At 44.6% G+C, this 14,966-nt stretch overlaps 1 protein-coding gene across 2 annotated transcripts; it reads right to left on the bottom strand.

Annotated features, from left to right (window-relative positions):
* Window positions 1-714: 714 nt before the first annotated feature.
* Window positions 715-14,690, bottom strand: BIRC7 (baculoviral IAP repeat containing 7). Of its 2 annotated transcripts, none has more exons than XM_069243191.1 (10): window positions 14,656-14,690; window positions 12,779-13,551; window positions 8,061-8,160; window positions 5,458-5,539; window positions 5,061-5,106; window positions 3,380-3,640; window positions 2,711-2,767; window positions 2,526-2,576; window positions 1,112-1,319; window positions 715-894 (listed from the first exon to the last, which is right to left on the bottom strand). In XM_069243191.1, exons 2-9 carry the CDS (start codon window positions 13,383-13,385, stop codon window positions 1,120-1,122), a joined length of 1,404 nt encoding a protein of 467 aa, XP_069099292.1. In that variant the 5' UTR covers window positions 13,386-13,551; window positions 14,656-14,690; the 3' UTR covers window positions 715-894; window positions 1,112-1,119. The 2 variants fall into 2 exon arrangements, with proteins under 2 accessions (XP_069099292.1, XP_069099293.1); XM_069243192.1 differs by having other exon boundaries at window positions 5,061-5,103.
* Between the last annotated feature and the right edge of the window lie 276 nt (window positions 14,691-14,966).

Here is a 14,966-nt window from a genome sequence, read left to right as displayed (position 1 = left end):
GGCTGGAGCCCTATAAATACATGGCGGGACTACGGAGAGATTAGGGGCACACTTGGAGGTTGGTACTGAGGGAATCCACATAGGGGGGGTGTATAATTTTTGGGGGGGGGCAACAAAGATGAGTGGACTGGGCATCCTTAGCTGCCCCTTGGTAAAAGGCAGGTTACAGTTGTGGCATAATGCCGAAGGTACACTAAGGTTCCAAATTGCAGTTCGAACAAATGTAAGCTTTTCCTTCGGATCTGTTCTTCAGAAATGAAGCGGAATCCGCAAAAAGATGACAACCTGTTGATTTTTCGCATACTAAGGGAAATTATGAAAGGTAGAATTTGACCAGTGCATGATTTTCTTAAGGACCAGTTGTTGGGGCTACTTCAGACTACCATCCCTGTGTATGGGAATAGGTAGTGCGCGGTCCTGTATACTCAGCCAACAAGAGGCCCGTTCGGTTGTACACTGAAGGCCAACTAGCTTAGTGCCAAAATGGTGACACGTGATAAACAAGGCATAAAAATAAAGACAGTACTACACTTTTCTTGGTACAAGTAGTGCTTAGATACCTTTGAGAAAAACTCAGTGCAAAAGTGCTTATTCCGTTTTGGTCAAGGGGAGGATTAGTTTTCAGTGTTCATTTATGGCAATCAGGGTTATAAAAAGCACTATGAAATACAGGATGTTGGTTAAAACAAAAAGGGAAACTACTCAGAACTGCAACAGTACTTTTTTTTATTAAACACTTAAAATACAATTTATATACAAATACATTACCATATATTAATTCTGTTAGATCTATTTCAACGTAAAGGTTTTAAAATAATGCATTCACATCTTAGAAGCAATAGCTATATACACTTGTTTAGGACACTAGTCTGGAGCTTCTCGTAGCATTTCAGCCTGCAAGACAAAGGACAGAATATTCAGTAGGGTCCCTTCCTCACCCACCCAAAACTCCAGACAGACATTAGGAAAGAACAGTCTTGTCCATCAAAAAGCAGTGCACCACCCTGACCCTTGCAGGTCACAAGTGAAACCATGCAGTCAGAGCAATCACAGTAGATCATCCAGCTGTTGCCTGAACCAAATTTGAACCTCAATGGATGCTGGGACTCACCTTGTGGTCTAAGACATGAAAGTGCGGATAGTGTCATGGATGCTGGCTCTGCAGATCGGGCAATCGGATAATTCAGGGGCACACTCGGTACACACCACAAGATGACCACAGGGAACAAAGACAACCGAAACCTGGTTGTCCATACAGATCTTGCACACACGCTCTTCCTGTAGCTGACGCAACTGCTCCTTTATGGTCCCTGAAGTTCCTAAAATATTCAGAGAGAAAAAAAAAAAGAAAAAAAAAAAAAAAACTTGTTTAATACAAACAAATTCCCTTGACCTCGCCTCAACGCATCGGTTAAACCAAGTTAAAAAAAGAGCTGCGTGGAAACACTTGGATATCAATTCTCCTGGAAAAAGTCTAAATAACTTGCATCAGAAGAAACATGTATTATCCACACAACCTCTGGATTTGTGAATGACATACAAGAAGAATGTAGCAATGCCATCGATGCATAGATTGCCAGATAAATGCTTTTTGGTCAAGCAACCAAGACCCTCTTTAAGTGACATGGTTAAGAAGAACCAGATTTCAGACGTCTGCCATCATGATCAGGGTCCAGAGCAGACAATACAGCAGTGCCACGTAGCATAGAGGGTCACTTACTCTAGAATTCCCATGGATATAAGAGTGATGGGAGAACATTCAGCAAATTAACGTTTGCTTAAACTTACCATGACGTTGCCATTTATCCTCAACCTCAGTTGAGCATAATCTGTTTGTCTGAACCCCCCCCCAATTCAAATACCACTTTTGCTGGAATTCACAATGACTGAGTTCTTCTGTTTTCAGGTGCTAGAGAAGCAGAGCCAGGCTTTGGGAATTGCAGAACACTACACAAGGCCATCAAGGGGACAGCACATTTGATCCCATGATCAAACCCATTTCTCCTCTGGCCTGGTTCCAAACCTCGGTCTAGTTGGAGCTTCTAAAGAAAACATTGGAGCCACTCTGCAGCATTATGTACATTATATAATGTGGCAAAACAACGGTAAACGTATTGAAATACGTTAGTCTAATGCTCATGTGTAACATCTGAGGTGGAAACCAGTGTCCCCCTTAGAGTTTCTCCTCCTTATAGAAGTTGTGCTGATCCTACCGTACTTGCTATGCGATAATTGTGCATTCCAATTCTAGAAACATCAAAAGACTTTACTGCCATTGGTAATAATCAGCACTGAAGGAGAGAAACCCCACACAGAACCCTTAAGTTGGGGCATCAGGTACACCAAGGACAGGACAAAGTTGTCCTCAAGAGCAGTGGCGTGGGCATGTGCAAATCCAAATGAGGAAGCGGGGAAGTGAACAGATAGGAAAGTTGCTGTCTAGTTATGCCAAGTCAGCCATGTTTTAAAACAGCCTCAAACCATTATCTTGTTACCAAACATCTTTCCCCTTACAGATACTTTACCTGCAGCTGAGGCACAAGCTCCTCCTGCGCTGTGGTTCCGAGACACCGGCTCTAATGAAACGAAAAAAAAATAAATAAAAGGAAGTCTTGAATTTGCCATGTTCTAAATACAGCATCAAAGTCACGGTCCTGTTAAACGCAACCTCAAACCCCGCCCATCACTCAAAAAGCCTCAATTTCTCTACCTGCTGACTCCGATGAGACAGGACATCCGTCTGCCTGCTGCTGCGAAGATACTGGTCCTGCCGAAGAACAGAAAGCTGCAATCAGTAGAGACCAAAGTCTAAGTGCTGCTTCACCCCGAGGCCCGGACAACTTGGTTTAAAAAAAAAAAAATTATAAAATAAAAAATAAACTGGAAGTGCTGTGTAAGTGGGGCAGGTTTGCGACCGGTCATAACCCAAGCTCCTCTTAGTGATTTTTTTTGTATTATTAAAAAGCCTTTTGTCCGACATGAGTTGGGACAAACAGTCCATAATTGGGCCTGAATCTCTCCCACCATTCACCAAACATGCAGGATGCATAAGAACTTCATACCAAATGTTTATCGTCAAAGTTAATGTACTAGGAGAGACCTTACGATATGCAAGGGCTCTGAAAAGTTAAGTTAGCTCTTGAATTCATTTGGCCAAAGGGGCCTTTAAGAGCAATCCAGACTTACGGAGAAACTATAGCTAACCACTGGCACTATACCACTCCCAATCAACGTCCCAAAATACAAGCCGCTTAATCCTTTTACACCAAAACAGGATGCCATGATGCAAATTGGACACAGTCACTTCGAGTCCATGGTAACTTCTGACGGTGGAAAGGTGTGATCAGAGGAAAGGAGATTTAAGGGAGAACAATCTTACCTTCACTAGATCCACTGTCTATTGTTAAGTCAAAGGTATCTGGGCCAAGGGAGATTTCAGGGCAAAGCGAGGAGAAAGGATCCCATGATCTCACATGCTGCATTAGTGAACCCTGAAACATCTGTTGCGTGGCCTGCTCAAAGTCCCCTGTGATAACAGCCTGCATCAGTGGTGATGTCACGTAGGTGAACAAACTTGGAGCAAAAAGAGATTGAGATGGTGCAGCACATGTGGAAGGCGGGATAGGCGCAGAGTCGAGCCCTAGAAAGGATACAAAGGCATCTTATTTCCATTTGAAATTAGTCTTTTCAGCGAAATTACTACAAGGAAGCATAGATTCCTGCAGCGAAGTCTTGCAAGATCCAAATTATTGGCGGGGGGGGGGGGGGGGGGGAGGAGAAGAACCACACACACGCAAGTCAAAGGATTCTCCAATGGCTCTTGCCTTCTTCCCAGCTTTGATACCAGAGTCTCTAAAGATGCTGCGGTCCTTGGGATTAGGCAGCAGAGTGAAATTAGTGCTTCTATCATGCACAATTAAAACTGGCATAGCCCTTCACTCTCAACGTAAAGCCTCAATGGGCAGCAATACTAGAGCCCATTTGTTTGGTACGTTGTGGTGGAGTGTCACAGGGGTTAATAATGCATGTATGGTGGGAAATTTACCATCCCATTGGCTTGAAGTCCATGCACCGCTCTGCTTCCACCTCTGGCAGAACGTAGATGGTGTTCTAGTGGGTAGGAAAGGGGCCTACAAGTATGGGTGCCTCGAAGGATGAAATCTCCGCTTTAAGGGGAAAAGACCGATTGCCTTTTCATATAGCACACTGGGGTTGCAGTCACCATCTCAGTGGTTCAGAAGAGATCAGATGGTTCCTAAAAAAGCTAATAGAACTCCGCTTGTATGTAGAGGTTTGGGGGCTGGGGGGGGGGGGGGGGGGGGGGGGGGCGGGAGAAGAAGTGCTTTAAATTAGCAGACATGGAATTTTCCGAGCTTCACCCTGTGAGATTGGTTGCCTATAATGACCATGGCTCAAGTGCTTAGGTATTTCCTAAAGATCACGTAAAATAAAAGTAATGCATGCAAAGCAAAGTTCTGAGAGAGAGGCTATGTAAAACTAGTATACAAGGTTTGTGTGCCGGCAGTCAGAAAATGCAGCAACTGCAATGTATCATGGGACATTATACTGCATCTTGCAATGTATATGAACAGTTATGATACGGTCTCTGTAGAAAAGTATTGCTAGTTTACTTGCAAACTATTGAAACTAGCAGCTACCTCAAATGTGGATTATCAGAAGAGTATACTTACTCCATGAGAGCAGCCACTAGACAACCTACTGAATTCCTAGCAAGAGACTCATGGTCAGTATTTCTACCAGCATTCCCAGCCCCACTATTACACATGCGCTTGCCTATAAACAGAAACAGTCAGTTAAATATACGGTCTTGTTATGTGAGCTCAACAATTGCACAGGCCACATAATCGATAAATACAGAGTGAGCTTAAGTGTTGTTGGATATTTGCGATGCCTTAAAGTCCATAGAAACTTAATACAAGACAGAATCGTTCACTATACAGCATTGCTCATTCTGGAGGCAGAGGAAGTTCATGATGGACCACAAAGGAATAAGCAGAAAAATCAAGGTTTACAACACCGCCCTGTAATCCTCAACTCACCTTGGCGCTGTGCGGTGCTCCTTCCTGTGCGCTGCTCCTCAGCCTTCTGAAAAATAGGATTGCTAATTAAGATTCCACAATACTTTACAGCAACCAGCATCATTTTACTCCCTACACCTTCCTCACAAGCTCTACAGTGGCGGTGATGGACACTCCAATGCCCCCAAAGTGCAACCATTGACAGGGTAAGCAGTCCAAGTGCATTCTGCTATTCACATGCTGTGGATTAGGAGAGGATGGTTTAGTTTACGGACTAGAACCACTTGAGGAAAAGCTGAACCATACGCCTTCCTATGGAAGGAGGAAATATTTCACCCTCCCTCTGCAGTACTTGCCACCATGATATTCTTCAGCAGCCAAAGGTTCATTGTTGTGCCGCAATCCGCATGGAACTTACCGCAGATGATGGACCTTCACAATACTGCTCCTGGACAGCCCGGATGAAGTCAGGTCCCTTTTGTTGCTTCAGGTACTCACATCTGGGAAGTTGACAAGAGTATATGCACACAGGTTAGTCTGCACGGTCGATGACCGGCACCCAATAGCATTGACTGGTAATGGTTGACCAGCTTCGTAGTTCGCCACTTAAGGTTTGAAACTGAAATGATAGTCCCTTAAATTTAGTCAGAGTAGAATTACAATTAACACTAGGGCAATTTTCAATGAGGTTGGAGTTGAGATTCCATAGGAATCCATGACTAGTGCCTTAAAGAGCACCAGATAGAGGGTCTTTCACCCTTCAAGGGTAGATTTGTAGACCCAACTGAAAACCAGACGATCACATCAATTTGCCTAACATCCATCAGATGCAGACCATTCTACAGTTCTCCGCCGGAGTCATGCCCCCGCCAGCCTTTGCATGCAGTCCTGTTGAGACCCCTCCACTCAGCTTGGGGGTATTTTATATTGTTAAATGGATACCAAGCTGCCCTCTTACCGCTGCACATCTAACCCACCTGTGCCCTGGGCACTCCGTCCCAGCTATCCCTGTATTTTGTAGGCTGCAAGTCAGAGAGTAGTAATTGGGCTGTCTGACCGGTTGAAAGCTACATAGGCCTCACAATCGGTCCTTCTAGAATGCAAGTATTAACAAGTAACACCAGACACAGACCTCCATCTGTGGGAGAAGCACTTGCATTTCTAGAACTAGACGAGGACTAGTACATCTGCCCATTATCTGGAATGAGTGGTGATCTATGGGGGGGGGGGGGCATGCATGAGGGTGCCACCTGACACTGTATGTAAATTGGGCAGTGCTAGACTTACCGCAAGTGAATAATTTCATCACGTCACAAATCCACCTCTTGGAATTTACCCAAGTAGAAACCTGATGCACACTCCTTGGGAAACTCAAGTCTCACTTAACCCCCAAAAACTTTAACTCAAAGCACCATTTACCAGAAAATAGCAAAATACGCAGAGGTGTCCATCAATAGACTAACAGGCGAGGTTGTATCTGGTCAAAGGCTTGTGAGTGAGCCCTCTTACAAACAATTAGTGGTGTTACATTGAACAGAGGCAGGGGTGATCTGAATTTGCTTACATCAGCCGATAACTTTTGCAATACAATACCACCAAGTGTCCGTGGACGGGCTAATACATCTATTGTCACCCCAGAAACGGCCAGTGGGGCGCCCTGAGCCACGTTACCTTATTGAAGGAGGGTTGTGCTCGTGAAAGCACAAGGGCCACTTTCATATCCAGAAGAAACAAAGCAGCCTTACTTCTAGTGGCGGCCCAAGTTACTTCAAAATACTTCTTTCTAGAGTAATGAAAGCACTCCAGATGACCAGAGACGCCTTATAAGAGCAGATTTGAAATCCCTCCCCAACTCGGCCGGAGGAGTCGGCAGTGCCTATTTTTTTGGAGAGTTAACAAGTTCATGAATGCCTGGTCTTATCCAAAAAGTACTCGAGGGCCTCTACACGAATACATGGAATTAGTGCTCCGTGTTTTCGGTAGCAAGAGCTGAAACTTTATCATAATTACCGAGGGTCTTCTGGGGACATTAATCTAAATTGGTGTTAGTGGTTACTCAGTTTTATCATCTGCAGCCAAGTACTTCACAAAAATATTCAAACAGTGTACAATATTTGACAATTTAGGCTCCGGAGTAGCGCCTTGTCCGAGTAAAGCGCTTTAACGCCTCTCCAAGGCTAGTACGCGCTATATCAATGCAGTTATAATATCCATAACGTTCAGTCCACACAGATTTAGGGTGTGGAATTTAAAGCCAAAAAAAAGGGACATTTCACAAAACTAACACTACAATTTTACTTCAACCGAGCGCACAGAATGACAGCGCTCATCAGCACAAAATCATAGAAGAGGCACTAAAGAACCTAAATAAAAGGCGATTTTTAAAGCCCGTTTAATTCCGGGTAATTAAAATTGCTTTCCGATAACACCTGCAAACACTGCTTTGGAAAACAAAGATAAGTAAATAAATCACCTCCCACCATTTTCAGGCGACCCTCTAAGAATCGAGGCACGAGCTAAACCTCCCCCGACTGCTGGTGAATAAGCGGGATTGTCCCGGCAAATCGGGGACGCCTGGTCACCCCTCGAAGTGTATCAGAAGTCTATGGACAGTTGGTGATTCTTTGGAGGGCGGGGGGCATATTGGTGTTAAGTGATATACCGTCGAAGTTGCAGACCTCGGAAATTAAAGGCTCGGGTTTGAAACTCAGATTGGTCAAAATTCGCACACTGCGCAAATCTGTTTCCACCCTCGTGCCCCTCTAATTCGCTGTGGGAGCCTTGCCAACCAAAAGCGTTCTGAGAGGAATGGCTCCGAAGGCGAGTGACGACAGTTCAACATGAAATTAGAGCACATACAGTGTCTGGGGTGGTCCAATGCACCTCAGTCCATTTAATTCCCTTTGACCCCGCTGCCATCTTCAGCTGCCCTCAGAGGAGCACAAGTTTAGCTTGCGAGAGCACACATTTCCTGTTCATACTAGGGGTGAAGTACGAGTACTTAGGACTGTGCTCACTTACCTGGGGGAATACTGGGCGTGCTTCTTCCAAGGGTCATTGTGCCTCTCCCACTCACCAATCCCCACACTGCAGCAGAAACACCTCACGCGGTCGTCGAAACCTACAGAAGAAAAAAAAGACTTGCTGAACCCCAAACCACCACGTGGTCACAGCCCACAAGACCCAAACACCTTTCCAGCACCAGTGTACGCTGGTTATCTGGCATGAATCAGAATCCTTCCACTCCAAGCACAAGGGAATGGAGTATTGACTGACAAAAGGCCAAATGCACATTTGTGATTTGTCCTTGGACAGGTGTCAGATGAAGTGTTGTCTGCATCTCAGAGACAATACTTTGAACTAAAAAAAGCAAAGCCGAAAACTTGTGTACATAGGACCAATTCTGGGCCACATTGATGGAGCCGCCGTGGGCCGCACTGTTGAAGTATTTATACAACATGCAGGTGCTCCAGCAGAAGCATCCTGGAGCAATAGTCTCCCTCATAGAGGAAGAAGTTTCATAGGAAAATTATTTTTCTGGCTAATGATCTGCAAACAGAATGTTGGATAATTAAATACACCTCTGCAAAGAACTAAAGGATTTTATATTGGTCCAAAAGGTGGGCAGTGTAAAAGGATTAGCTTTGACAGTTCAGAGGTGTTGAATCAAATGGGGCTTAAGATAATAGCAGCAAGCAGGCCGCATTCCCAGCTCCGGGATTTTATATCTGAAGCAGGTAAACCACTGGTACTCCGAAAACAATGGGGAGGATGAGGAGGGTAACAATGGATGCAATAGCTTCTTCCATTGGCTATTTAGTCCAAGGAAACCTTGTCAGACCACACAATTTAGAGGGTTTGAATGGTTTAGTGACAAGTCACCCCACATGAGATTGGAGTAATTAGGATTAAGAACCCTGTAATGCCCAAGACAGCACGTTGGACGCTTCCAGCAAGTTATAGACCCAGAATAAGCAGCGAGAGAGAAATTCTGTCACGTGGTACAAGGCAAACTAGTGCAAGTTGTAAATCGTGGCTCAATGGAGTATTTGAGATCAATTTTTTGCTGCATGAGTAGCCAAAGGCTAACAAATCAGTCTGCAGAACTACAAGTATTGTTGACAGGATGGCATGTACTGCAGCGTGCAAAAGAAAATGAGGTCTCGTCATGGAGCAAAGTTTTAAGTGACAATTCTGCAAAAGATGTCAAATTTCAGTTCTTGAAATTAATACTGGTTGTACAAGGGAGATCAGTGTTGTCTTATGAACGATCATTGAAAAAGGAGATGGAATAGTTACAAAGCATGAAACTGGGGCACCGCGGTGGTTTGTGCCCATAATAGACATCTAAGACATTTTAGTGTGTTTAGAATCGACACAGCCTCAGACGACTATTTTGGTTGTACATCAGACAATTGACTATTTCAAAAGCATTGGCTATGCTAGAACCAACAAGTGCCTTTAGCAAGAATTATTTGACCACATGTGTACAGTTAAGGGATGCTCGAGGAAACGCCAAAACACCCAGCTTTGTTCACGCCACCTCTTAGGAGTTTAGATTTCTTTGAACGCCTCACAGTTTAGCCTGAGCAGCCACCTGGTTTCAGACAGACTGTTTTACTAGTAATCATTTTCGGAGAAAATGGCTAAGATAACGTTGAGGGACACGATGCAGTTTAAAAAAATAAAAAGGGGGGAGCTGGAAATTGTGGCTTGACAACCAAAGCCAAGAAATGTCAATTCACCCTGGGTTCTGTAGATTTAGGCCTCACCATGTGAGAAGTTATAAACCAAGGTCCAATTTATTTGGACGAAGCAGTGCCCAGAACTAAAATTTAGTCGTTCTTGGGCCTTGCTGAATACCAAGATTTGTGAGGAATTCTTCAAGTGTTAACCGGTTATATAGCTTCTTAAAGAAAGTAATAGCGTTTGCCTGAACACGAATTTAAGAAAGCCTTTGAGATCATTAATATTGTAACTGCTACCACCTTTAGTAGGTTAGTCATCATTAAAGACAATGGAATGATAGAGACAAGCTACAGTCTTGCCACATGCACACAGCAGTGTGGTGGTTGTACCAGGGTGAACTGTCACTACAGGCACATACATGCAGTTGGGCGCTGCACTTTTAGTTCTTTGGGAGGTTTATCCTTTAGTTAAATGTTCATGATGGACTGAAGGGTCCAGGGATCTGATTAAGGTGAGGTATGCGGGAGGACTGCTGGATAAAGGCGTAGACTGCTAGTCTGTGTGGTCTCTGCGAAATAGGGAGAGAAGATTATTGGTAAGAAGGACTGCAGTAAACAGTTTAAGTGAAGTAAAGCACTAGCAAGAGATGAAGTTTTGACAAGTGAATAGAGTGAAAGAATGCTGTTCATAATACATTTTGGCTGATAAGGAGAGCTATGGACTGAGAGCAAGATAGTGGTAAGACCATTTGATGAGGCAAAATAACTAGCCGAGATTTAAAACACACACACCTCCAATGCTAGACACTTGGGAAGGAATAGCTCCAAAACACAGATCAGCCATGTTTATTAGCAGTCCAAGGTAGACACCTTTGTAGAACAGCGTATTAACGATTGTCGATGTGCAATAGTCAAATTGCAGACAATTTACAAGGCACCTTTGTCACCAGCCAGCATGTGGTAGTTCCTTGAAATAAAATGGGTTGTCAAGGAGCATTTTGATTGGTATCAGCTAATGAGCTGCATTTGTTGTGTTGACTTGTCTGTTCCAAATAGGTCTGATTAGTAAAGCGCATTGACCGTCACTATGCTACCAGGTGTATTTTAAAGGAAGAATTTTTGAATGAATGTATAACTAAAGCAAGTAACACCAAAGGGGCATAATTTGTATTCTGAAGATTTTTTTTTTTTTTAGTAAGGGTATTCTTCACAGGGCATTGGTTTAGTGGACAGACGAATCAAATGATTCGAAGGTAGTGGCAAAAAAGGAGAGTTAAGTCTGCTTTGGAAGCAGCTCTGGCCTTCCTCCACTGCTCATAAGGCTCTTGCAGGCATTCTGAGGGAAAGAAGCTCGGTCCCTTTATGTTTGTACAGGAGATGGATGTTGTGAAGTACAACCATGAAGTTCCAACAGCCAAAACAAAGGTGGCACTGTGAAGCTGAAGTGCCTGTGACAAAACTAAGTTGGGGAGGAAAGACCAATCCTCAAGTCGAAGGAAGGCTGTGATATCTTAAAAATAAACAAAAGAAAAAATAACGTGATCTGGAGAATAGGAAAGTCATGAACAGGGCTCAGATGGGAAAGCTGCATAGGTACTTTGACTCTTTAGAGGGTCAGGATTACTGGTGCTGTTGCAAGCCAGTAACCATAAGGAATAATAAAAACTGTGTAGTTGAAGACTGAAATACAAACATGGGAAGTGACTAAGTGTCACCCTGTTCCTTTTCGGTGTAAATTGCATACTCTATTGTCATGTAGAACATGGTCTTGTGCTGCTACAAAGATTTTGTTTTTTTGTATCTAGGTTAGTTTAAACTGAAACTTAAGACTATACGTTAACATAGTGTAGTGGGTCTGATAGCATGACAGTGGAGAGGATTACATGCTTTGGAGAGTCTTGACCAGCTCAATCTCACCTTAACCAAGCAGGACTAGGTTTGCATTTCACAAATATATGTACATTTATAAAAAGGAGTTGTTCCACAGGGTTCTTCAATAGCAGAAGTCTGGATATGGGACAAGTGGTGACTGTAGGTCATAGAAGGGGGCCTGGCTACCCACTTTGTTTGCAATGCGGTAGACAGCAGCACAAACAGTTGTGTACGCCAACTTGAAGTAAGGCACATTACTTCGGAACCATGAAAGCCCTGGACCTACGGCCTTCACATTGGTGGGCCGTAAAATATGCAACCATGTGAGGTGCATAATATTAACTCTAAATATTATAGGCACTAAATGTAACCTTGTGTTTGCAATGCAAAACTTTAATGGACAACTGAACACAGGAGGCGTGTCCAGTACTCTTTAAAATCTACTTTGATAGTTAATACTTGTATCAAGCAAAAACAGGTTACATTTTATATATATAAAAAAGTTTCTGCCATGTTTCACCTCCTCTTATTACCCAGCGAGTAAAGCTGGAAGGAAGCGTGTGTTTTCAGCATCTTTATTCTCAAGTCCTAATTGTAGCCATCGACCCTTACCCGTCCATAAAGAGGAGCTGTAAGATGTTGAAAATATGGATGCATAGGTAATTGTATCCCTAAACATCGACGTATTTACTTAGTAACCACGCCTGTTGCTCCCTATAGGAAGTGACACTGTGGTCACAAGTATGTCTCCCTGCACTTGAATTCAAGTTACAATTCACATCCCAATATGGCCATGTTAAATGGGCCATCCAATGTAGATTAAACAAACGATGTAACTTACCCTGACCTGCACCTATAAAACAAAAATTAGTGTTGCAGAATGTTTTATGTATGGACAGGATAGCCCCTTTGAGTAAGAGCAAGAATAAGGGTCCTTAAACATAAGCCAACCCAGGTACCAGCTGGAGTGAAAAAGCCCTCAGTTTACAATAAAAGAACCCACACAACATTCTTAGACCAACATGAGAGGTTGTGGCCATGGCACTGTACAAATGCTGATCACCAAGGGGGCAAATGCCACAGAAGTACTCCCCCAAAAGAGTCAGATGGAATGAACATTGGTGGACAAAATGTGGCCAGAGACGATACTTAAGTGGCGGTCCCCGCAGTGCCACTCACCAGTGTAATAAAAGCCAGCCTTGCTAAGTTGACTCGGCTGCACCTTGGCCTCCCTTGGCCAGCTGCGGAAGGAGGACTTTCGTTGCCATTCGCACGCCATGTCTGGCTTTGCCGGGTGGTTTAGGCTGGGGGCCTCCGCGCCCATGCTCTGCGGTCCTCTCCTGCGGGAGAGGCTGTGATCCACTGGCTGGTGCTTGGGGATGTTGCCCACTTCCCTGCCCATGGCAAAGTGGCAGAATGGGAAGTACTTCCGGTGCTCCTGCATGGCACTCCCCCGGAAAGACCTGCACTTCAGGACGCCCCCACAGGAGAAGCACTGGACCCTGTCGTTGGGCCCCACGTAGAAGAAGCCCGAGCTGGCCAGGTCTGCGCTGGAGACCTGGGCCGCGGCTGGACATCTTTCGAAGGACCTCAGCCTGTTCAGCTCGCGCTGCATCTTCTCTCGTGCACAGTCCCTCTTCCCCCCGCCATCTTGCTGGGTCCCGTCGCTGTACAGGAGTTGCTTTATTACAGAGAGGAAGCCATCGACAGGGAGCCCCGTCAGGTTGCTTGAGCGGCGCCTGGCGCCTAGAGGAGCACCTGGTCGACAGGGGTTGTGGTGACTCATACTGCTTAGGACTTTTTAGCGCGAAAGTAGAGGGGCCTTAAGTTTTGGGGTACCAGGCAGGATTGCTTCACGCCAGTCACGTGGCTGCTGCAGCGCCCAGTGAGGTCTCCAAGGAGGGCGCTTTAGTCTCTGTACCCGTTTCCGAAGGCGATGCTATAGACCGGTGCTGAAATACATAAAACAAATCACAAATAAAAAAAAAAAAAAACAGTTAGGTCAGTGAGTTACATAAGCGGTTCCCCTGTATTAATAGATCGACAGGATCACAAAGAACAGGGAGCAGAGTGGTAGTGTACAAACAACCGACCCTCTGTACGGTTCACAAACCCATTTAATTTGCAATAACCGATAATAGAAACTCCAAAAGTGTACGCTTACTAGAGTAACTGGTTAACCACTGCTCTATTCCGATAGAAGTCTTTGTTTTCCAGTGTATCACGTCAAAGTCTGGGGCTAGGTCTTCCAGAATACATTAAATAAATAGTGAACCCTGTAGTGGAGAAAAACACCCATGCAGTCTTATTAAGAGTGGCTCTCGGTAACGCGGAAGCGCAGTGGTACTGGGGCCTCCGCAGCCCAGTAATGGCTGTATTTTTTTTTTGGGGGGGGGGGGGGGGGGGGGCGGCATTTCTTTTTTTTGCGTTAAGCCTGCAACAAGCATTAGGTTATAGGGACCCAGTCACGTAGGACAGGTGGAACATTAGTGGCGTTTCGTAGCCATCACAAACAAGTCACATCCCAAGAAATAGTCCCAAACAACGACAAACCAACCAATGCAATAACCTTCCCACAGTCCAGGAAGGGCCTTTGAAGCAGCAGCCGAGAAACACATTCTTTAAAAGGGGGGGGGGGGGGGGGATTCCTGTTTCAGCATCAACTGGAATGGGTTAATTCATGTATGGCGCAGCAGGTTCGGTGGCACCAGACCCCCCCCCGAACCCGGTTTAGCAGTTGTTGTTTTTTTAACTTATACACGGGCCCATTACTACTCTACAAAGTGGTCTTCAATACACTTTAACTGAGAGAGGTCAGCAAACAATTTTAATAACCATTCGGAGAAAAAGCACAAGATTAGCTAGGTACGAGCAAACTAATCCATGAACTATGTGCCATAAAAGAAAGAACACTATTTAAGCAAACAAACACAAAAACAGTGGGAAAACAACTCCAGAATTTGAGGCAAGCAGAAAAAACGCACACGCGCTCACAAAGGTCAAGAAAGAAAAAAAAAAACACCAGCAAAACAGAGAAACATAAATGGTTCTCTCACCACCACGCAAGAACTCGCCACACGAATGAACTCACGTGCTCAACTCCACCTCTTTTTAAATACATTATCAGTCCCACCTGATCTCTATGTGTTTCACAGAACCCCTATTCGTCCCAGGTGAGCCCTATTCATTGTTCATTAAAGGGCACAGGCGTCTGATACGGAGCTTTTACAGAGATAGCGTCATATGGACTGCATCCAGGCGCTGCAGGTAAAATATGGAGTGGAGCAGGTACGCGGTCAAAGCAGAATCAGTCTAGATCGTGAGTATCCGTTCAACGCACTGGTGTTTCTGTATGGCCTGCAAGTCC

This window comes from Pleurodeles waltl, chromosome 7, assembly GCF_031143425.1.
Source record: "Pleurodeles waltl isolate 20211129_DDA chromosome 7, aPleWal1.hap1.20221129, whole genome shotgun sequence".
NCBI classification, from domain to species: Eukaryota; Metazoa; Chordata; class Amphibia; order Caudata; family Salamandridae; genus Pleurodeles; species Pleurodeles waltl.
This window is presented reverse-complemented; position numbering and strand designations above follow the sequence as displayed.

Excerpts from the sequence above, each read along its gene's own strand:
- BIRC7 (XM_069243191.1), bottom strand. The coding sequence starts at position 13,385 with ATGAGTCACCACAACCCCTGTCGACCAGGTGCTCCTCTAGGCGCCAGG. Across the intron at positions 3,641-5,060 it reads GAGCACCGCACAGCGCCAAG|GGCTCGACTCTGCGCCTATC; the intron begins GTGAGTTGAGGA and ends TATCCTTTCTAG. Across the intron at positions 2,768-3,379 it reads AGACAGTGGATCTAGTGAAG|GACCAGTATCTTCGCAGCAG; the intron begins GTAAGATTGTTC and ends GTTCTTCGGCAG.